General features: G+C 46.5%; 1 protein-coding gene across 1 annotated transcript in view; it reads left to right on the forward strand.

Moving 5' to 3' along the window:
• The window catches only part of unc5a (unc-5 netrin receptor A), a 103,038-nt gene that overhangs the window by 40,139 nt on the left and 38,172 nt on the right, over nt 1-24,727 (forward strand). Inside the window, exons 3-7 of the mRNA XM_061233984.1 lie at nt 3,015-3,158; nt 6,462-6,565; nt 7,859-8,039; nt 13,686-13,853; nt 23,256-23,420. Of these exons, the coding sequence (XP_061089968.1) occupies nt 3,015-3,158; nt 6,462-6,565; nt 7,859-8,039; nt 13,686-13,853; nt 23,256-23,420 (762 nt within the window). The remainder of the gene's footprint in view (nt 1-3,014; nt 3,159-6,461; nt 6,566-7,858; nt 8,040-13,685; nt 13,854-23,255; nt 23,421-24,727) is intronic.

The following is a 24,727-nucleotide window of genomic DNA, read 5'->3' on the forward strand; positions in this document are numbered from 1 at the left end:
TAGAAAATGTGATATTCTCAGGTTTTGAAACAACTATAGAAATAGTTCATGTATATACTCCTTCAGAAATAAATGACTTTTTTTTTCAATAAATGCAGTAGGAATGACATTATGTCCAGAACAAAGTACTCAATAACAGGACTAAAAAGAGGACACGCATTGTGTGATTTTGTAGTGTCAGCACAACACAGCACAGAATATTAATGTGGTTTTTGAAGCCTTCCTTTGTAACATTGTCTGTAACATTGCATAGCAATATTAAAATGTGTTTCAACTGTTTTTTGTCATAATATGGATTAAGATTATCAGAGTAATCAAAATATGTTACCAGGGCTGCCTAGCCCTGCTCCTGAAAATCTCCCATCCTAGGTTTTCATTTCAACCCTAACCTTATTCAAGCACACCTCATCCAACAGCTAGCGATCTTGACAAGCTGATAATTACAGTAGCAATGAAAACCTATAGCCCTGGGAAAGACAGCAGAAAGTTGAAAGTTCCATGGAACTCTCCCTTTTCCATTCTTAGTTTGGAGTTTTAAAATTAAAAATGTTGTTTTAAATTTCCTTTAAGAGTTCTTGTGCTGACCAAAATCAATTTGTTTAAGTATCAGTTCTCAAGGTCATACTGTCTGTTTTTATTTGTCGGTATGAGGCCTGGTTATAGTCACAGATCATTCTGTTTGCTGGCTACCTAGCTAGCTCACTAGCTGACTGCCAGTACTAAACTTATTCTGCTACTGTGGCGTGCCAGACATACCGTACAAACATGGCATTTTTCATTGTTCCAGAACAGAGCACACATTACTGTTTCAGCTCATTTGGAGCTCCCACAGTTTTAATAGGCTGTTATGGGGATATGATTATTTATTCTGCTAGCCAGGCAACATGAAAGTGCATGGGAACATGTGCATCTGTCTGCCTGGCCATGCTGCTGATTGTGCGTAATTGCACTCACTGTGGCCTTATCCCAGCTGTTAAGAGAGATGTTTTGTGATTGTGTGTGTGTGCATGTGCATGTGAGTGAGAGAGATAGCTGTATTTCATGGCTGTGTTTACACTCCTTGAAGCTTATGTGTGCGAAAATATTAATGAAGTTCTTCAGCTTGAGACATTCCAGAAGTTTGTAGAAAAAAAAAGTTCTGTACTGTAATTGCAAAATTGTTACTGTTTTTGTTTACACAATCCAGTTCAGACCAACTCCCAGCTTGACCTGGTTGAGCAGCTCATAACCAGTTAGACCAGCTTTATGACCAGCTTGCCCATGCTGGTTGAGCAGCTAATACCCAACCAGACCAGCTTATGACCAGATTGACCAGCTCAATTTTCAAACTGGTGAAGGTGGCAATAGCTGGTTTTTACACCAGAGATACAAAATAGCTCTCAATCATAGCATAATATAATGGAAAGGGAGCTGGACTCATAAAGCTATACACAAAGGTGGAAGGTTCAATTCCCAGGTGAAACGTAACATCACCCATTCTATACTTGAGCAAAAGTACTTAACCTGAATGGCTTCGGTTAAAATATCCAACTGTGTAATGGGATTGTATGTAAAAATATAATCTGTGTAAGCCACTGTGGTAAAGCTGTCTGCTAAATGTTGAAATGTAAATGTACATATTGTATAAAGTAAAGTGCAACAGCAATGGGATTTAAACCTGATTATGAGTTTCTTAACCATTTTCCCCTTTCTTTATTTGAAAGAAAAGTTCACAAATACTTGTGTAATTTGACAGGGAAAGCAAGTCTGTTTGTGAGTCGTTTTATTTGTTTTGCTATTTGTTTTGTTTCCCGCCATTTGGGAAAGGCTGATCCAGAGCAGTTAAACCCATAAATCAGTTAAAATCTGCAGAACACACACTAATGTAATTCGCACACAAAGCCAGCCTTGCCTGACGTATTTAAATCAAAGTTTTTTTGGCAGGTCCACAAATTGAAATCCAGTCAGTCGTCAGGGCTCTGACAGACTGCGGAGTCTGGGATTCTCTCCCAGAGTGATTTAATTGGCACTTTTGTTAGCGGGGTATTGGAACCGCAACAGTGTCACCGCAGTCATCTCTGTAACTGACACGTTTCCACGGCAATGCTGCCGAGAATTCTGCGCGCTGTCAGGTAACAGCGAGCGAGCCGATTGGAAAGATGCGGCGGGGTCTTTGTCTACAAACGGTAATTGATTATCCAAAAACGTGACCCTTCTTCCAGCGGGTGGAGGTGACTTTGCTTACGGGCAAAACGAGGAAACAGTCCTTCGTTAGCCGCGCAGCATTTTAGCCTCCTCTAGTCTTAGAGGCATACAGCCCTTCCTATGCCGTCTCCAGACAAACTATACACTACAATACACATGCTATTGTTGTGTACTGTAGTGTAGTATTATTGTAGTGTGTAATTGTAGCTGTCTTCGCCCAAGTCTAACTACCATACTATCTATCGTGTGTACTGGACATATGTTAATAGCTTTACAACTAATACTATATGAATTGTACCTTATCTGGCCTGTCTGGTTGTTTATTGTATGACCTTGATATACGTCGCTTTGGATAAAAGCGTCTGCTAAATGAAATGTAATGTAATGCAATGATCTGCTTTGCCTGAGGAGAGAGCGATTCACAGTGGAGGAAGATAAAAAGCAGAATGTAAAGCAGTTTTTTGTCTTCTTGGGTCCTTGTTGGGCAGCCATGACTGTGCTCTTATCAGTCAGAAAAGGGGCTTTTGACAGGAGCTCTCGAGCACTGTGGGAAATGTAAGTGCCCCCTGCATAAGGCTGAAGTTAAAATATGGCAGCAAACACTCGGGAAACAGAGAGGAAAATATTTTTGTGAAACAGTGCATTCTGGGAGCCCTGTTTTTAAACTAAGCGGTGTGACCTGTTTTCCTGGTGTGAATGCTGTTTTTGCTTTTTGATGAACTGATGCCTATCTGGTTTGAGCAGTGAAACATGATACTCTATGTACCTGACATCTTTCTCTCTCTCTCCCTCTCTCTATCTCTCTCTCGCATTCTCTCACTCTTTCACAGGACTGCCGGTGATGCAGGTAAAAATCGACATCTCTCGACAGCAGGTGGAGAAGGTATTTGGGCTGGAGGACTACTGGTGCCAGTGTGTGGCCTGGAGCACTACGGGAACCCAGAAGAGCCAAAAGGCATATGTACGGATAGCCTGTGAGTAGCCTACAGCCTCAACCCTCACTTTGTAAGTCCTGCCCTGTCATCCTCTCTGATTTCATGGCCGTGAAATATGTCAAAAAAGACAGAAGGAAAAAGCCACCGGCCTGTCGGCCCCTGACCCGGGCCATTACAGCTGGAGCGCAGGTAGGGGATGTCAGTGAACATGGATCAAAAACCATTTAGAGAGCGTAGGGTTTGTGTGCCGAGGGAAGTGGACAGTCCGTTAACCCAGGGTACGTCTGCTCACTCATCCACATTTCTCTCCCTTGAAGAGGAGTTTGACTTTTACCGGAGTGATTTTTGTTGGGCTCTTTGACAGTCTGCTGCGGCGTGGGAGCCTGACTTGGCAGCGACAGGCGAGGGGGTGGCTGCTGTGGACAGGGAGAGGGAGGCCCGTTTTTGGCTCAAACCCCAGAGGAGGTCTGCATACGGCCGCATTTGCATTGAGCTTTAGGGCAGACTCTCTACCCACGTTCCCAGCCAAGCACTTCTCACGAGTGAGATGGCAGCGGTATGAATGCGGAGGGCTTGCTCAAGGTGTGAAAAGCACAATGTGTCAGGTTCACCGCCGGTCGGGCCGGGAGGGAGACGGGGGGGGGGGGGGGGGGGGGGCGCAAGGATGTGAAATTTGGGAGCGGGAGGGTACACTGTACACCGCGTTGCTCCAATTAATGTCCTCTCCGCATCACAACATCCAGCGAGAAGGTGCTGCGGTTTGCAGGGTCGTTTTCATGTCGTCGCACACCAGCGCCCCCTCTGGTCAGCTGCTTCGCGGGAAAGCGCGGCTCAGTTTCTGCCCTCCCGGCTCGACATAAAACGGTTGCAGCCGGCCGGACGGACCTGTGAATATGGGCGCACATCCCAGACGGAATTAGTTCTAAATAGAAAAGAGGGATCGTGTATCTTTAGCTGAGAGATACGCACATGTCTTGTGTTCAGAACAACAGTGTGTGGGCTGAGAGCATTGGTTCAAATAAAGCCCAGCTTCCCCGGGGATATTTTAATTATCAGAAGAGAGAGGTGGGCTGCAGCCAGGATCTGTGGAGTGCTGCGAAAGAGGAGATTGAGTGAGAGCGAAAGGATGTGGCCAAGCTGCACGTGCCCTGAGAAAGGTAATGAAAGCAATGTGGAATAAAAACAGATTTGCAATTTATAACCCTGCAGTGGCCGTAAATCTGCCCGGCAAACACAGAAAGACATCCTCTGCCGTAACCCGGGATACATTATTAAAGCATGGCATTTATAGGCCGGCTTTGTGCTTTACTGCTCCCTCTATTAATCCACTCATAAACACACATTATTTTAAAGAGAAGAACTGAAATATATTTAAAAATATGTCACACGTGCACACACACACCTTAAGTGCTGAACTACGTAACACACACCTCACACACACACACACACACACACACACACACACACACGCACGCACAGAGACACAAACTGCTGTTTCTAAACCATGTACATCATTATTTGAGTTTGTTTGATTATGTCTGAGACTGCTTTATGTACGTATGTATTAGCACATGTGCCATTGGACTTTGTACATACAAGTGTGTGTGTGTCCTCTTGCATGTGTGTGTGTGGTCACGTGTTATTGAGTATGCATGAAAGTGCACGTGCTGTACAGTGCGTGTTTGTGTGTGTAAGTGTCTGCTTGCATGTCCGTGTGTGTGTGCGCGTGCTTGCGTGTCCATTTGCGTGTGTGTATGTGTGCGCTTGCGTGTGCGCGTGCGTGTGTGTATGTCGAGTTCCCACAGTGTCATGAAGACGTGAGATTTGAGGACACCCGAATAATCCTTGAACCTTCCGGGAGCATTACGTCCTCTGTCCCTCGCAGCCCCATTATATCCACTTTAATTAATTTAAATGTCAAGGAGCGCTCGGCTCTCGTTAAAGTTTCACTGAGCGTGATCGCTCTGGATGGGCCTAGCATCTGTTTTTGGGATTATATTTAGCGGAAACAGCGTCTCTGTAGGGTGTCTGGGATTGCGTCGGGTCCAGGGAACGTTTCTTCGCGCTTTGGGGGGAACCAATCCATTTCATTGGCCGTGGATATTCATGCCACTCTTTTATTTGCCTGTGTTTAGACACGAGCAAAGTCAACAACACAAAGAGGCTATTGATGTGGCCCGTAGCCTTGCCATTAATCCTGCCTTCTCCGCTATGCCTACAAAGAGGATGGGGAAGGTCATCCTTTTATCCCCTTTCATTCTGCAATGCCTCTCTTTTCACCCTCACTCTGGAATTCAGATCTCCGATTTGATACCACAAAGCATGTTAACAAACGAAAACTTGCCAGGCTGCCAGCAATTGGATTTTGTTTGTTCTTCTACGCAGTCTGCTCGGAAAAGGCGAAATAGTAAGTTTGCTCTGTACAAGCGCGTGTACATCCGTGGGGCATAGCGCAGGGGTCTGGCAGGTGGTGGGCTTGCTAATAGCTTTTGGCATGTGAATTGAAAGCAATTCATCAGTGTGTGTGAACCAGGTCGTCGTAGGTACTCCACCGCATTGCCCTCGGTCACGTGGAAAGGAAAAAAAAATTTGGGACGTTGAGGGGTGTTATGCGGCACGAGTGGGTGCGTAGCGATGCCTGACCGCGCACGCCCCGGTTCACTCTGTCGCGGTCGCCTGCACCGCCAGCTGTGTGGCTCCGCGTTGAGGGGAGGGGATCAGCGCAGTCAGCCTGAAGCGCCCCGTGTCCGCCCTCCCGCCTGTGGGCACAGACTATCCCCCCCGGAGCTGATGGAGGCTGTAAATAGATAAAGCTCACGATAAAGACCCTTTTTTTACCCCAAAAATGTCAGATAGCGAAAGACTAGCTATAAAAAGCAATGTTTTGACAGTGAAGAGAAATGCCGCTTAGAGATTACCAGACAACAATTGAGCAGACACAAACAGGCACAGACAGACGTACGCACACACAGAGGGAGGCGCCCAGACGCACGTACACACCAACGCAAACACACAGATACACAGGCACACAGTCACACACACACACACCTACATGCCCGCCCACACAAACACGCACTCGCACACGCACACACACATGCACACACACACACACACACACACACACACACACACACACACACAGAGACACACATCACACACACACGCACTGTAGATGCAAAAACACGGATACCCACACGTGCATGCACGCGCACATAAACCTACGCATACCCACTCACACACTGTGCAGAGCCAAGAGAAGAGCCACGCATCTTGGATAAATGATAGCATTATTTCATGCAGACTCCTGCCCTGCTAATAAGTATTACATCTATTTGTATGCAGATCTGCGGAAGAATTTCGAAGAGGAGCCACTGGGCAAGGAGGTAGCACTGGACCAGGAGGTTTTGCTGAGGTGCCATCCCCCTGAGGGCGTGCCAACAGCAGAGGTGAGAGAGAGTGACCACGTCACTGATTATTCTGAGCAGAGCTGCCCTTTGTCAGCCGTTGATTTATCGTGGCTTTTACCGGCGGTGACATCTGCACGCTGGGGTTTTATTGTGGCCTGAGAGATTGAGTGGAATTGGATTTGGAGATTTCACTCATGATTTGGCAGCTCTTGAGTGGCATCAATAATTCATGCGTGTTTGCAGTTCTGCTGTGCGGAGCCAGTTCTGGCCAGCTGTTTCTGTGCGTCCGACATTGGGCGTCAGAGCAGACTAAACCCCAGCATCGCTCCTGATGATCAGCACAGACTAAACCCCAGCATCGCTCCTGATGATCAGCACAGACTAAACTCCAGCATTGCCCCTGATGATCAGCACAGACTATACCCCAGCATGGCTCCTGATGATCAGCACAGATTAAACCCCAGCATGGCTCCTGATGACCAGAGCAGACTAAAACACAGCATGGCTCCTGATGGTCAGAGCAGACTAAAACACAGCATTGCTCCTGATGATCAGAGCAGACTAAACCACAGCATTGCTCCTGATGATCAGAGCAAACTAAAGCCCAGCATGGCTCCCAATCACAGATAAAGGACCTAATGTTTTTTTTTAACTAAACATGGAGAGCTATGCACAAGGGACACTTTTTATCAGATTAGTGTGCAGTTATTAACGTTCCTTACTATTCCCAGTTTTCGTTTTCAGAATTTTTTCTTTTTCTTTTCTCTAACCGAACCTCTCAGGATTCTTCTTGCTCCCATATGTTTTATTCAGTTTCAAACCTGCAAGACTAATGGGAAGTTTGAGGAGGAGTTGAAACTTTCTCCTCGCTGGCTCCACAGCACTGGAGTGAACTTCATGCCTGCATGGGCTTTCTAGTTTCTTTTTAGTTCATGTAATTGCATAAATGCACATCTCCTTACGCAGTACAGTGGATGCTTTCCTGCTGTGTGTAATTCCATCACATCTGTTTCTACCCTAGGAGATCTCCAGCAGTTCAAGTTTTCCCAAACAAATTCACAGATTCTCTTTCTCTACTATTTTCTGCCAATTTGTCTTCTATTGTTATGATTTAATGTTTGATTTTTCATTTTTAGAAAATATAAAGCTACAATGAACATAACATTTGGTATGAAAGTATTCTGATAGAATTTGAAAAATAGCATTTACAGTTTTGCACAGTTAATATTTTCAATTTGTCAAGGTGTCAAGGTCTATGGGGCAAGCTTAATTGTCTGAAACTTTGACTGTGTGTGGAACCTTCTCTTTGACTTCCTGCTTGTGTGCGATCAGGTCGAGTGGCTAAAGAATGAAGAGGTGGTTGACCCTGCCAGCGACCCCAATTTCTACATCACCGTTGACCATGACCTCATCATCAAACAGGCACGGCTGGCCGACACAGCCAACTACACCTGTGTGGCCAAAAACATTGTGGCGCGACGCAAAAGCTCCTCCGCCACAGTCATTGTTTATGGTACGTTTACTCACACCTCGTGCGCACACCAGGGGTCAGCCAGAGGTCAATGCCCTTAACACTCACTCAAGTGGCCATGTTTGATTAGACGGACACAAGATCTAAATGGATTTTAACGAGGCAAGTAAGTATGTACAAATAACCCTGCACCTGCCAATATAAATATTTATAGAAATATGTACAAATGCTGTTGTTTCCCCCCATCCTGACCCCAGCTAACCCCCAAACCAGCACCTAAACAATCTCTAAGCAAATCCCAACTAACTATCAAGTAAACCCAAATTTCCAAATATCCCCTGGCTAACCTACCTCTAACCACAAAACAACAAACTAACATTTCATTGCATTATTTTAGCAAACACTTTAAAATTTAAAATAGAGAAAGAGAGGAGCAGCAGCACTACAGAGACAGTAGCAATTTAGCAAAAACTAAAGTGAATCTAATGGAATATACATATTCAGTTAAACAAATGAGCATATTTATCTAAACTGACAACAAATTCTACTTTCCTGAAAGTGTGTTCAACTAATGTGACAGCGTATCTATAATTCCTTGGTGTGCTTAAAAAAAAAAGTGAAATGAAATATAATTGGTTGACATAGGCTGAAGAGGTCTTCATTCAGTGCACGCCTAGCCTAAATAACCCACAACTGACACAAAACAACCCCCAGCTAACCCCAAACAATAACGACTATCTCCTACCCAATCCCAAACACCAGATTTTTCTTAACTCTGCAATGAGTGAGTTTTGCCAAAATGTAATCAGTGGGGTCGATGCCGAGAAAACCATGCCTCTCCTGCAGTCCCGGCGTGTGCTCTTATTGAATTAGCAGCAGAAAAGGAAATAATTAATTGGATTGATAAGGCTGACCTTTATTAAAATGCAGAGGAACGGTGCATTTATAGATGTCCCTGGGATTGAGCAGGAATTGTGTGTGCATTGAGGTGTTTGCGTTGGGTTCTGAGGGACTAACCATGCAGATGCAGATGCTAATTACCAGCCACTCTAGACCAGGTTTGGCTTTTCAAAGTAGAGCTTGCTGCCTTCAAAATTAAGAAAAATTTCAGAAAAGTCTCAGGCAAAATGGCATGTGCTTTTGTTTAATTATTTGTATTTGTATGTGTTTATTTTAGTGACATCCAGAGTATATTGGGACAGTTGTATCGGCAGTGTGTTAAGTGTTTTGGTGGAGACGGGGGTGGCCAACAGTACTGTATCAGCTGGTACGCCATTTATGTGAATCAGAAAGATGCCTTTTGTTCCTTATCTCCCATGTCCATTTTATGACGGACATTTTTGAAATCGTACAACGGTGTGTTTCCTCCACCTCTGTGCGAGCTTGTCAAGTAGACTGGGGTTTGATAAGAAGTGATGGCTGGGATTATGCACCTTGTTGGGGAGTAAAAACTCCCAAATTGACAGTGCAGGTGGTAAAAAGTATTTTAAAAGGCATTAATGAAAATGCACCCCCTTGCTTGAATACAGGGCACAATGCCCCCCACCACTGAATGCCCTATAAGAGTGTGCAACAATTCTGCTTTACTAGGTTTCAGAGTCCTATGTACGGTATTTTACCAAAGGGCTGGTTTGCTAGTAAGGGTAATTGGGTCTTTGAGGTCTGGCAAAAGAAAGCAATATTTCAACGACATCGATTCATGTGTTGTTCATTTCAGGCTAGTGTTTTGATTGTGATTGATTGTTTTTAATGGGTGTTGGAGGGCTGAGTATCAGCGAAAGCCGTGATGTACTTTTTATTACAGTGTGTCATTGTTTGCCTGGAACACACCCCGGTTCCTGAAGCTCGTCACCTACCCAGATTGGCAGTGCTGTAATGTGAAAGACCATTCCATTTCAATTTTGTTCTGCAAAATCACACTGTTTGTAAAATAATTAACCAATTTGTTTCTATTGTAAGGCTCACTTCAGGGAAGTGGGGAACGAAGCAAAAAAAAAAAAAACATCCAAATGGTTTTGTTTAAAAAAAAGTTCTCCCCCCCCCCCCCCCCCCCCCGATCTCTTAATATTCATTTACACCCCTGCTCTCCCTCCATCCGCCTCACACCTGCCAAACTCCCACCTTTTCTGGCTCGGTGTTAGAAATTGCAGTGTGCTAATGAAGCCTTCAGGAGCGCCTTTCCACCTGATCTGTAGGTGTAGGCTGGTGCCACATGGCTTGTTTTGATTGCTCTCTTTCAGCGCAGGAGGGGAAAGAGGGCAGAGATGCATTTTAACCCAGCCCGGCTGGCGGTGCGGTCTGCCGTGCTAAGAGGTAATCAGGGGTGGAGAGGCACGGCCATTTGCCTCACTGAGGTGGCCAATCAGTCGCAGAGAAATAGAAATGAGGAAAAAAGAAAAGCGTAAGGAAATGATGCGGTGGGACTGCAGGGAGACAGAGGGGGAAATTAGGCTGGGCGCTTGGCACAGAGAGAGAGGGAGAGAGATAGAGAGAGAGAGAGCAGGCGAGAGCCGGCACTGTGTTTAGGGCTCCAAGACCACTAATCAGCTCCGTCGTGAGTGGGAGTGCCGTAGCCCAGGCAACCGGCTGGGGGGAAGGCAGCAATTGCCTGGCTGTAATTTCCTAATGCGCAAACCCCAGTAATTAAAAATTATGTGTCTGACTTGGAAGTCAAGATCATTTGAGGAGGGGAAAGTTACTGTATGCAATGCGACAGGGGAACTAAACTGCTTCGCGGATGCATATTGAGGTTTTGGCGGGAGTGAGTGACCAGGTCTTGGATAGCAGCTGTTGCTTTTTTTTTTTTTTTTCTCCACATCTCAAATTTCAGACTGGTCTTCCGTTTCTTCCCCAAGCCCGTTATCGCCATCGCTCTAGGGTTCATCTCTCCCTACAAAGCCTCTGCAAAATTAGCCATCCTATGGTATAGCTTCTATCTGTTAATGGGGGAATGAGGGTTCATGCACCCTAGAGCGGATGAAGCTGTCACTCACTGTGCCAACCTTTGAGCCAATCAAAAGGCTTTCAGCTTTGTGTAGAAAATTGGTTGGTTCAAATCACTGAACCACTGGCAACAGGCAATAGCTCTCTCCAAGAACTACTTACTGCAGTGACGTGAATTTGAAATTTTATCCCTCAGTCCATGACCGCCCTCCACCCCCCACCCCTTACTCTTTCTCGTGAAAGACATTTCTCAGTTTTCCATTTTCCCTTCCTCCCTGTTAAGCCCCATAATAACTCTTAGTACTCATCCATGCAGCAGTGATGTCATCTCTGCTCCTGTACTCTGCTAATTGGCATGCGGGCGGCGCAGTGATTTTTTATTTTTTTACATCTGCTCAGAACGTAGAGAACGAGCGGCGTGGCATATGCCTGTGGAGGGAAGTAGCTGCTTTTAGCCATTCTATTTACTTACGCAAACAAGGAAATAAAAACAGGATAATAACGTACATGATTGGCAGAGTTTTATGAATTTCATTGGGTGTGCATTTTCTTTCTGTTTTAATGAGGAACTTAATGCAGACATCTCGCAGCATACGTGAGCCCAGCTGGAGATCAGAGGGAACCTGAAATGGCTTTGGCACAAAGCTCTCACAGGCTCATCTTTATGGGACACAATTATAAGTTTATGGCTACGCTTAAAAAATACACTTATCATGGCAGTTTTGATATAATGTACTCCGGTGTACATTGCGGGATGCAAATATTAGTTTTTGTAACTCTTGACGAAATAACAATAGTCCTAATTATTAAGAGGGGAGGGTGAAACTCACTGCTTTCCCATTAAGTTTCAGTTATTTGTGCTGCTGCTGTAGGAAGCTTCCGGAGAGTCCACACAGACGTTCAGTCCACTGGTTGTGTGGGCAACAGTCATGTGCTTCCTACTCTAGCTCTCCCTTTCTCCCTGTCTGCATGAAATAAATTCATGTCCTAGATATCTCACACATATGCAAACAAGGCAAGCCAAATGTATTCAGCTGCATGAGAGAATACCAAAAACAAAAAACAGTTTTTCTTTCTTTTTTTTTTAATGCAGAGGCAGCCTGGTTTGGGGCAAACAAACGCGCGTTAGCATGAAATGATGTATGGTATCCGTGTAGCGGGAATGCACGTGTGAACAGCCGCACGAGGAGCTGCTCATTCTGACTGTAAAATTAAGAAAATACCTGTAAACGAGCAGAAACAGATTAAAATGTCAACTAAATCACCTCTTCCCCCCTCTACACTACATTGCCTGTTTTTAATAAGATGGTATTAAAATTGAATCATTTTAATGAAGTTTTTCCTGTCCTGCCAGTGAATCTTGTGTTCCCACTGAAGTCGTTTATTTGGGAGAGCTAGAGCCATGCTGCGGTTGCTTTCATTAGTCCTGACATGTTATTGCGGCAGGTGCATTTCGCCAAAGCTAACTAGTATTAAAAAAGACGTCTCCTCAGTGGTCTATTTCCCATCATTAAGAAGAATAATACCATCTTGATGGCACAACACAACCTCCCCCCTTTCATAGTCCGGGGACTCTGTAGCAATTAATCTTAATCTGCATAATAACCTTTCTTTTTAAAAACGACAGGGCCAGGAAAACAAAGCACTGCTCTTAAAATGACTCGGCAGAGGAGTCATTATCAGAAATGCCAGCGAATGGCCCGAAATGGGAGAAAAATACATTATGTACCAGGGGAATTTGCACCTGGAGCCATGACAGCCACAAGCACTGAAGCAGTGCTGGAAGCAGGCATATGATGAGGGTGAGGCTTTTGTTTTTGCGGTCTGAACTGACGAGTTGTACGTTGTTAAAAAAAATAAAATAAAATAGCCACTTCCCCCGTTCGGCCAAAAAACCGGAGGCTGTGTTTCTGTCATTTCTCTTTATGTCAACAACATAGAATCACTGACCGGTGAGGTCAAGGTTGTTTGTTTTGGAAAGGTGACAAAATGGCCATTTATCAAAAAAAATAAAATAAATACTGACAGGGAATTGACCGGAGCCATTGGAGGGTGATTTTCAGCCATTTTAGGTCATGCGTGCACCGTGCTGTACAGCACATTACAGGCGAGGGTTGGCCTAGCATGACTGGTAACCCCAGCAGGCTCATACGAGTGCAGAAGTGGCTGTTTCTCCGTTGCCATTGTTCCTGGAGTGTGCCATGACGTTAGCTATATTTTTGCCCTCAACCAACCTTGGGGGCAGACGGTCGTGCCAATAGGCTAATCTCGCGTCTGCATGTTTGCTAATCAATCGGGGGGAAAATTATTTTAAGAGAGCAGCCTTATATACCGAAAAGGCAGCTCTGGCTCCCAACAGATTTGGTATTGTGGTTAGTGTGATACTCATGCAGGAGAGCAGGGTTCAAGGCTCACCTTTTTTTCCTCTTTGTTTCGCTCACTTGAAAAAAAAATAATAATAATGATAGTGATAAATTATATTTTTCAACTCAGTCCAGGGGGTTTGGGTATAGGCAATCCTAACTGGAACAACTCTCAGTTTAGGGGGTAGAACGGAAGTTCGGTTCGGTTGTAACATCTAGCAAAACACGGCCGTCTGCCGGGGGGGGGGGCCGTTGAGGGCAAAAAACCGCATCGAGCGTGCCGTGACGGCGTCAGTCGCGGTTACCGATGTTGTGCCTGTCGGGTAATCCTGGCTGCTCTCTCCACCCCCCTCCCCCCCAAACCCCTCCCCCCCGCCGGCAGTCAACGGCGGTTGGTCCACATGGACAGGGTGGGCGGCCTGCAGCGCCACCTGTGGGCGGGGCTTTCAGAAGAGGAGTCGGAGCTGCACTAACCCCACCCCCTTGAACGGCGGGACCTTCTGCGAGGGGCAGAACATCCAGAAAAGCGCCTGCACAGCCACCTGTCCAGGTAACACACCTGCGCTCCGTGTGGCCCCCTGCTGGACAGCCTTAGAACAGCTTGCACTTTTCAGTTTAAAAAGCGGCATGATTCGTCTGTGACAAACCAGCTGTTTCGAGCGGGCGACGGCTTAACGGAAAGGGTCTGTCATCTCTCCGCTGATTGCAGATCTTTTTTTCTTTTTCCTCTTTTGAATTTTTTTTTGCTTGCAATGGAGACCTTTTTCATTAAGAAAGAAATTGTCACTTTGGATTGATTTGCTAAATTGCTGCCAAATGTGCCCTGCCCCAAAAAAGAGCAGGTGGCCAGCTGTGAAAGCATTGTTGCTATGCTGAAGTGCCATGCTGTAGGATAGAGGCCCTGTTGCTTTGCTGAGGTGCCCTGCTGTATGATAGAGGCCCTGTTGCTCTGCTGTGGTGTTCTGTTGTAGATTAGTTGTGTGTTGCTATGCTGAGGTGCCCTGCTGTATGATAGAGACCCTGTTGCTATGCTGTAGTGTCCCGCTGTACGTTAGCTGTGTGTTGCTATGCTGAGGTGCCATGCTGTAGGATAGAGACCCTGTTGCTATGCCGAAGTGCCCTGCTGTGCCAATCCTGTTGCTATATCGAGCTGCCATGCCCTGCTGTGGGATAGCTCGCAGAAGTGCCCCACTGTAGGTTTATGGCTCTGTGGGATAATCAGCAGGTTCATCTCCCAGTGGCAATGGCAGAAAGGTGAGATCAGCGTGTGCTCCTTGCTGTAATAAACAGGTAAAATCCGAACGGCAGCCATGTTATGTGTTAACGCATCAGGAGCTGAAGCACCACTGCCACTACCCCAGGGGCCGGTGTATATCGATCCTTCACTGTTTGTGATGGAAGTGAGGCAGCATCATTTAAGGGCCAACCTTCGCCTCTCTTGGAAAGAGCCTTGGACGAATGGAGGTTGTGGGATGTGGGGCTGGGGGCAGTCTCGACTGGGTTGCAAATGGCGTTTTACTGTAACATAGTAGCATCGCTGAGAAAGGGAGGAGGAAGAGTTGGAGAGGTTTGGTTTGGGTGAGATAGTGGGAGAGTAGGTTGGGTTTGGGTGAGATAATGAGAGAGTAGGTTGGGTTTGGGTGAGATAGTGGGAGAGTAGGTTGGGTTTGGGGGAGAGAGTGAGACAGTGGGCTGGGTTTGGATGTGGGGGACAGAGTGAGACAGTAGGTTGGGTTTGGGTGTGGGTGAGAGAGTTTGACCTGGGTCGGGGCTAGATGTGGGTGAGGGAGTTTGACCTCTGTTGGATTGGGTTTGGGTGTATGCAGACAGGCGGGAGTGGGAGTGGTGTTCGGGGATGTTGTTGACCGGGGGCCTCAGGGCCTCAGTAAAAAGTAAACTGCACTGGACGCTGGAAGGGAGGGGGAGGGGGAGTGGGAGTGGGGGAGGCGGTGGTCTATACTGCAGGTGTATGCGTTGAGGGGGGGTTATAGGTGGGGTATGGGGGTTGGGGTGGATGGTAAAAGATCTTCCAAGGCTCAGTAGAAGCACAGAGAAAATCGAAGCGCGTATCACAGCCAGGAGCTGCCTCCCCACTTACCTCGGTCTCGTCTTTCACAGCGCACTCAGCCGGGCCCCAATCGCACAGCGTAATTTAATAAGGGCCCAGCAAACATCGCTCTTTAAGTAAACTGACTTCCAGCTACAGCGCTGCAGGGAATTAAAGAAGCAGCGGCAACAACAACACAAGGGGGAGAGGGGTGGGATGGCATGGCGGCGAGACAGAGAAGCCGAGTGTGAGAGGATCAGAGCTGACAGCCTCCGGCCAGTTTGAGTAGCGCTGAGTAGTGTTGGATTAGTGCTGAGTACTGCCCTGTGATTAGTTCTGTTTGTTGCAATGTGGTGTAATTAAGGTTCAGTACTGTATTGTGGTGTACATACTGTCGGGGTGAGTACAGTGGTGCAGTGTGATTAGTGTCGAGTATTACAGTGTGTTGTAATAAGGGTTGAGTCGTGGGGTGTTATTACTGTAGGGTTGAGTGCAGTAGTGCTGTGTGATTAGTGCGCGTTATTGTAATGAGGGGTGATTGGGGTTGAATATTGTAGTGCTGCTTCACCCAAAACACACAAATATTCTCACATACATACACACCAATATACACAGGCATATGCACACACACACACACACACACACACACAGATGCATGCAACCACACACACACACAAACACACTCATTCCCCATCTGTCATCACATGCAGGACACATCCAGACAGCTGTACCGTCCGGGACTTCTTTCCGATTTATCAAAACGCAGTTCCTGCCCAGCTCTGGCATAAATCATCATTTACTGAGAAGCACAAGTGAGCAAGTGGGTGAGGAAACCAGTTCACAAATAAAACAATATGACTAGTGGGGGTGCACTGTGAGGAAAAGAAAAACAATTCTCCGGAAAAATTACCCAACATTATATTGTTTCCTTAGAGCCAAGGCTGTTCTCATATTCAGTGAACATTTCCTCCAATAACCTTGAAGCGGGAGCCGTACCTTTTGGTGAAGGTCATTTATTTAATGCTAGCATGGTGCCGTGAAAGGAAACTAGAGTAATTCATCCGAGCGCCAAGGCTGTCAATGGAATCAATGGCGATTTGAGTTGCGCTTGTACTGATGGCAGAAACATTACTGATCACCGGTTCATTCCGGTTTCCACCCCAGCCAGCCCTGTAATCCTCATCATCTATTCAATCTGTTTCTGGGACGGGACGGGGACGGGGGCGGGGGCTGGGGCGGGGGGGCATTTTCACTGAGTCATTGCCAAGGGGGAGTGCTTTTCTGATTGGCTGAGTAGCAACATCTCACCAATGCTACTTCACTTGTTGCTTTTTCCATCAAATGATTACATTCCATGATTTCGGTTTCAGAAAAAAAAGACATTGTTTTAAAAGAATTGTCATATATTCCTTTTTCCGTACAGCTTACAGTATCCCAGAGGCTGTAATAGAGTCTGTGGGTCCATGCTTATGGTCTTTCACTAACCAGTCAAAATAAAGATGGATGAAAATGTAAGCGCAGCCGAGAGACTAATGGTGATATATGGCTCTTAAGTGCCTTTATCACAAGGTTAATACAAAGCGCACGCATAGCCTTGTGTAATGTATGACGTGAGATCTGTTTATTGTCATATATGCTCTTCCCTGGTCTGTCTTTAATATCACTTACACAATGATATGGTTTTATTCTTACCAGTCATGTTCCGTACTGATGTTTAAATTGCCATTTGACTGGAGGGTCACGTACCAGTTTGTTCTGACCTGGGCTTCGCTCTTAGTGGGTTATAATGTCCAATATTTCAGTTAGGCTGTTAAGATGTGGCCTGTAGCAAGATGATTCACATGTCCTTTTCAAATATGGATAATGTTACTCATGACGTGCATATTGTTGACAACCATGTTTGTGCTTGTGCGTGTCATGTGGGTGTGTGTCCGCTTGCATCTGTGTTGTGTGGGTGTTTGGGTGTGTGTCTGTGTGTGCGCGCATTTGTGTGTACGAGCATGTCTGCATATGTGTGTGAGTGTGTGCATGCATGCCTGTATGTGTGTGTGTCTTGTGTGTGTGTGTGTGTGTGTGCTCATATTTGTTTGTTTGTGTGTGTATGTGCGTGTGTGTCTTGTGTGTGTGCATGTTTATGTGTGCTTGTGTTCATATTTGTTTGTTTGTGTGTGTGTGTGTACAGTCAGTATTATCATCTTTCCCATGGCTCTGGAGAGCCCTTGTTTCCCCCTCCTCCTCTGGCAAGGGTAGGTCTGGGTTTGGGGTTGTTGGTTGAGGGTGTGAAGGGCAAGGAGGGTGAGGCCTTTAAACAGGGCATCCATCATGGCTGTGCTCTGTAAACAGCTGTGCTGGTGAATAGAACTGCTTGCCTGGCACTGCTAGGGCAGACCTGTGCCAGGCCCAGCCCACCTAGTCACTGCTGAGTGAGGGGGTCACATTCTGCTCTAATGAGCTTCACATTTCTTACTGCCTGCTATGCACATATGCATACATGAGGTGTATGGGAATGAGAATAATCGCTTGCTCTAACCCAGCACCTGCTTTGTCCCTTAGCCTGCTCTAACCCAGCACCTGCTATAATCCAGCCCCTGCCCTATTGTTGCTTTCCTTGTGAACTCGGAAGCTAGTAGAACTTGGGAGCTCAGAGCTTTCCAGTTGTTACCGTGTAGCAATCGTGAGTAACATGTGCCCCATAAGCTTCACAGCTATTTTGGAAATTATGCTATTCATTGGGAACATTAAAATATACACCACTGAGCCAAAACATTATGATGATGAAACTAATATCATTCATTATCTCATAACAACAGCAAGTTATGGGATATTTTAGCAGGTAAGCAAACAGTTGGTTGTCGTCATTGACGTGTTGAATGCAGGGGAAATGGGCAGACATAAAGACCTGAGCGAATTTGACCAGGGCCACATTGTTATGGCCAGACGACTGGGTCGAAGCAACTCTGAGACGGCAAGGCTCGTGTGGTGCTCCTGGGCAGCAGTGGTGAGTACCTACCGACAGTGGTCCAAGGAGGGACAAACCACGTTGACAGGGTGTTGGGCGCCCAAGGTTCATTGATGCGCAATGGCAATGAAGGCTATCCTGTCTGGTCCAAACCGACAAAAGGGCCACGGTGGCACAAGACGCAGAACATTTTAATGATGGTTTTGAGAAGAATGTGTCACAACAGTACGTCACACCCTGCTGTATATGGGGCTGCATAGCCGCAGACCGGTCAGAGTGCCCGTGCTAACCCCTGTCCACAGCCAAAAGCACCTACAATGGGCACTCCAGTGTTTGAACTGGACCTTGGAGGAATGGAAGAAGGTTGCATGGTTTGATAAGTCTCGTTTTCATTTACATCATCTGGAAAGCTGGGTATGTGTTCACCATTTACCTGGGGAAGAGATGACACCAGGATGCACTGTGGGAAGAAGACAAGCCTGTGAGGGAGGGTGACGCTTTGGGCAATGTTCTGCTGGAAACCCCTGGGTCTGGGCATTCATGTGGGCATCAATACCACACGTGCCACCGACCGAAACATCGTTGCAGACCAGGTACACCCCTTCATGGCAACGGTATACCCCAATAGCAGTGGTCTCTTTCAGCAGGACAATGCGCCCTGCCACACTGCACAAATTGATCAGGAATGGTTTGAGGAACAGGATAGAGTTCAAGGTGTTGCCCTGGCCTCTAAATTCCCCAGATCTCAATCTGATCGAGCGTCTGTGGGACGTGCTGGAACAACAAGTTCGACCCATGGCAGCTCCACCTTGCAACAGAGGTACAAAAATTCCTTTATTCCTCTTTCTATCCAAGCAGTGAATGCACACAACAGAAGAAGATAGCCTTGTCCATTTAGTGACCCCATACCCCAATCCACTACCTCTTTTTATATCTACCTTATATTTATTGAAACTGTATCTTGATTTTAAATGACTCAGTTTTTAATGCACTGCCAATATTTATCACAACTGAACTATTTATTATGCTGTCTGTATTGTGTTATGCCTATTGTTGTGTGGTATGTGTGTGGTCCTGCTGCAAACAAATTGCCCATTTCGGACAAAGAATAAACTGAACTGAACTGAACTGAACAAGGCTTAAAGGATCTGCTGTTAGATGTATCTGTTATGTGCATCAGCGGGTGAGAGCATTATCAGTGGCACATGTTAGGCACGTTCATAATGATTTGGCTCATCTGTGTATATGAAAATGTATTCATATAACCGTTGTTCGCCATTATTGTGTATTCGGACATTTCAGCCAGTTTGAATGACGTTCTGCTCAGCTGCTCAGCAACTCAGAACTGTGAAATGATACCTGACTTTCCGGCTCGTAATTCAGAGTTAACGGGCCGTTCCAGTGTTTCTTTCCTGGTCGTAAGGTACTCAGCTCCTGTTCCTCCAGTTCTAATAACTGCTCAAGATGGACACAGTCCGGTTTTGGTGCGAGAGGCACAGACGCTCCGACCTTCATTCCAGGCCGGAGCTTGTTTTTCTCAGGGAAAAAAGACGGCTGCAGCCATGGAGCCAGGTTGCATGCGATTCGGTGGGAGCAGAGCGGCAGTGTGTGATGAATTGGTCTGGCATACTGATGCAAAAGGCAGGGTGTCAGAGCGTTTATTTCTCACTTGCACTCAGGTCATTTCTCCTTTAGTTTCTCCTGGCGTGAGCTTGGATTACGGCTGGGCCCGCGTGTGTCAAGGTGAAACCGTTTAAACGGGGCTGCTCTGATGTCTCCCCTCTGTTGCTCCGGTGCCGTGTTTCCCGAGCTCCCGTTCTGCCGGGGCCCCTCGGTTCGGAGTCCGGGGCCGCCGTGTCGGGCGGAAAGGCCGCCGTTCCAGCGGGGGGTCCTTCCCGCCGAGCCGAAGACCAATCGCCGGCCTCATTCAATCCCCAACACCTAGCAACAGGAAGAGCCCAGGGTCAGGGCTGATGATTGGGGGAGAGGGACGATGCGAGAGTTCGCCCCACTGTGTGGTTAAAAAGCTTTCTTCCCTCGCCCTTGACCGGCGGGCAGAGCTGAATACACCGCTGGGTTATTGCATTAAGTCTGGGGCCCAGGCACCGGGGACCCGTCGTGCCGTATGATTGGAAAACAGCTGTGATTTCTGCCAAAGCTGCCACGTTTCCACGCACGGAGACAAAGGAGAACATTCAGACGGGGAAAAATTTAAATTGTGACACTTCTCAGCGCTTGCCATGTCGCCGGAGGAATTTGTTAAGGAGAGGAAAGGGGGGGGTGAGGGTGGCAAGAAGTCGGTGCGTCTCCCATGATCCTCTGGGGCTCTGAGTTTCTTTAATTCGGAACATCGCCGTTTGATTACGGCAGTTTTCCTGGCCGCTGTACTTAAATCTGTTTATGAAATGTCACTTATGTACTCATTAGTTCCGCTCGGTGGCAGAAAAACAAGATCGGCTCATCACGTTGTACGCGAAGCAAAACGCTGTCCCCGTTCCTTTTATTTATTTGCTTATTTATTTATTTATTTATTTATTTCCCTCCCTCCTCGACTGGTGCTCCGCGCATACGAAGGATGTTGATGAAGCGAATGCTTCCGTCTCGGATAATCAGTGGAAGTGGGGAGCCTGTCAGCCCGACTGTCGGCTCCCACTTAACTGCAAACAAGGCCAATTACCTGATTGGTTACGCTCTCTACGATGGACGGCGCAGCGTGAGTGCCAACCAGTTGACCCGGTGATCGGACCGGAGCGCGTCATAGCGCAGGGCTGCAACACTCTCTGCCACGCGCGCCCACACGCGTGTGTGTTAGCGTGTTATTCATCCTCTCCACGGCAAGGAGCTTTGTGGGGATGGAAAAATACTTGTATTATTCATTACGCCGTTGTTTTGTAAGGCCGGCTAGATGGATTGCTGGGCCCCCTCCCCCCGAATGAAAAATGAAAGAGGTTTTTATTCATGCCAAACTCTTATGCGCTTATAGACCTTGGACATAGGGCTTATATTAGGAACACCTGCCTGCTCCTCAGTAAATTAACCAGCATGGCAGATGGGGTTAAACGGCACCTTACGTCTGATTTGTGGGATTCATGTAACCTGCTGCTCCAGTTCTGTTCTTTCTTTCCCTCCCTATCTCTCTCACTCACTCACTCTCACCCCCTCTGTTTTTTCTCTCTATTGTCTTTCTCTTTCATTCCTTTCTCCCTTTCTCTCCCTCCCCATCTCTCTCTCCCTCAGTCTCGCCCTCTCTATTTCTCTCTCTCTTTCATTATTCCTTTCTCTCTCTATCTCTCGCTCTCCCTCCCCCTCCCCCTCTCTCCCTCCCTTGTTCTCTCTCCATTCTCAGCTTTAAATGCTTTATTGGCATGACATATTTTATGCATGTGACCAAAGCCCATAAAGATAATTGTGTAACCAAAGAACCACTGATCATTCAAATTGCTTTATTGACTTGATTGTTCAAGGTAAAAACAACATTGCCGTAGCAATAAACAAAATTAAATAAAGATAAATTGAAAATCATAAAAAAATACAACATAACATGATCTTATGAGGCATGAACTGATTGTCTATCAATCTGACAGCATAGACAGTAGTGCACAAATACACACACACTCACTCGTGCACATACACAATCACCCACACACACACACACACTCTCTCTCACGCACACACGCGCGCACACTTTCTCTCCATTCATGTGTGCATCTGCACATTCTTCATGCTGCAGATCACACTGATTCCAAAGCTCTCTCTTTCTATTTCTCGCTCTCAATTCTTTTCTCACCCCACACCCAATTGTGTCCTCTGGGGGCTCATTATTGTCTGTGTTCGCATTAGCCTACCAGTAACCTTCAAGAGTCTGGCACCACGTCAGCTCTTCAGCTTTTCTCTGTAGCGGAGATGACAAAAACCTGATGGCATCCTGAATCCGTCTCCCCCACACCCCTCACGAACCAACCTCCTGTTTCCCTCTCGCCCCTCTGTCTCTCTGGTGTGCGTTTGCGTGTTTCCGTGGCGATGTGGCGGTACGCGGATGGGTCATGAGGGGGGAGAGAGCGGAGTCTACCTGTAACTCCCCACCCTGACACTGGGGCTCCCAGTGGTGAATCATGGGCGGGGTGAAGCACTGGGGCTGTGATTTGAGGATAGTGTGGAGACAGGCTGTAATCTCAGGCACAGATGGAGTATAGGCACAGGGCGTGGCTCTGTCCCACAGTACCACCCACATTACACATTGCTTTGATATAGCACTGGCTGTTAAAGTGTCTCCCTACAGCAGGCTAGACATACTGAACATCCGTCTGTGTTTATTCCTGTGTGTGTGTGTGTGTGTGTGTGTGTGTGTGTGTGTGTTTGTATGTATGTATGTGTGTGTGAGTCTGTGATAAGGCTTTTCTTACAGGTGGGGGAGGTCTAACACATAGGGAAGGAGGTACAGGTTTGATGAGATGGAATGGGGGGAGGTAGATAAAAGGTAGATGTGAAAACTGGTGTTGGTGGAGGCTTTAGTGGGTGGAGTAGCTGTGGTGTTGGTGTTTATCAGTAGATGGAGGCTGTATCGGGTGGAGTAACTGTGTTGTTGGTGTTTATCCGTAGATATGGGTTATAGTTGGTGGAGTAACTGTGGTGATGGTGTTTATCAGTAGATATGGGCTGTAGATGGTGGAGTAACTGTGTTGTTGGTGTTTATCAGTAGATGGAGGCTGTATTGGGTGGAGTCACTGTGTTGTCTGTGTTTATTCGTAGATATGGGCTATAGTTGGTGGAGTAACTGTGTTGTTGGTGTTTATCAGTAGATGGAAGCTGTATTCGGTGGAGTAACTGTGTTGTTGGTGTTTATCAGTAGATGGAGGCTGTATTCGGTGGGGTAACTGTGTTGTTGGTGTTTATCAGTAGATGGAGGCTGTATTGGGTGGAGTAACTGTGTTTTTGGTGTTTATCAGTAGATGGAGGCTGGAGTGAGTGGAGTAAGTGGTCAGCGTGTGGAGCAGACTGCACCATGTGGAGGAGCCGAGAGTGCAGTCAGCCTGTGCCGGGGACCGGAGGCAGAGACTGCCACGGACTGGATCTGCAGTCTCTCAACTGCACCAGCGAACTGTGCCCTCAGAGTGAGTATCACGCACACACACACACACACATACTGTACACTCACATACACTCACATATACAGACACACACACACACACATGCCCACCCACACACATACACTCATATACACACACACCCACACGCACACACACACACGCACACACCTACATACACACACGCACACACATACTGTACACTCACATACACTCACATGCACACACACACACACACCCCCACCCACACACATACACTCACATACACACACCCACATGCACACACACGCACACACCTACATACACACACGCACACACATATACTGTACACTCACACACACACACACACACACATGCGCACACCTACATACACACTCACATGCGTGCGCACACACACACACACACATACTGTACACTCACACACATGCACACCCACACACACACATGTACACACCTACATACACACTCACATGCATGCACCCACACACACACGCATACACACACACACACACACATATGCACACACTCACACACCTAGATATACACACACACACACACACACACACACACACACACTAGTCACTACCAAGGGATGCATGAAAAAATAGTAAAATCCTTGACTTAAAAGACTACATTCAGAATGTTAAAATGATGACCATAAAAGACACTCAAATTAATTCTATATGTTTCTCTAATGAACACAATTTACTGTTCAGTCCTGATCTGAGAGACCATATTTCAGCAGATCATATCTGCCGTTGCTATTTTACTGGTTCAAAATGCTGTCTTTTTTGTAGCAAAAGACATGAATGTTGTGAATTTATTCCTTAGTTTAATGACACTCATAAAATCTGCAATGAAAGGCTTTAAACCACAGGGATTAGACAGACATAATAGCTGTATTCCAATACCATGATATAACAGTCATCTTTTGTTTGGGAAGTAATTAATGTGTACTGTAAATTGTCACAATAGCTCAACTGTGCTGTTGCCCAGTACACATTTTTTGTTTTTTTTATATATTTGTGGGGTTTTTTTTTTTAAACCCACGGGAAGAGCCATTCAAGGTGGCCAGGAAAGTGCCAGCATGCCATATTTAGCCACTGTCTCATTAAAAACCTCCATATTGTGCAAATTAAAACCAGCAAGCCTCAAATGATGGCTGCCATGGGGAAATTAGCGGTTAGCGCCGCAGGGTTTACAGTTAAGCAGATGGACTTCAAAGAGGAGCCGGCACGTCCCCGTGGATCAAAGCAGACCGCTTGTTTGGACTTGATTCACACAGTATCCAGGCTCTACACCGAAGACTAACGATCGCATCCAACGAGGTTCAG

Source organism: Conger conger, chromosome 3 (assembly GCF_963514075.1).
Source record: "Conger conger chromosome 3, fConCon1.1, whole genome shotgun sequence".
Lineage (NCBI taxonomy): Eukaryota > Metazoa > Chordata > Actinopteri > Anguilliformes > Congridae > Conger > Conger conger.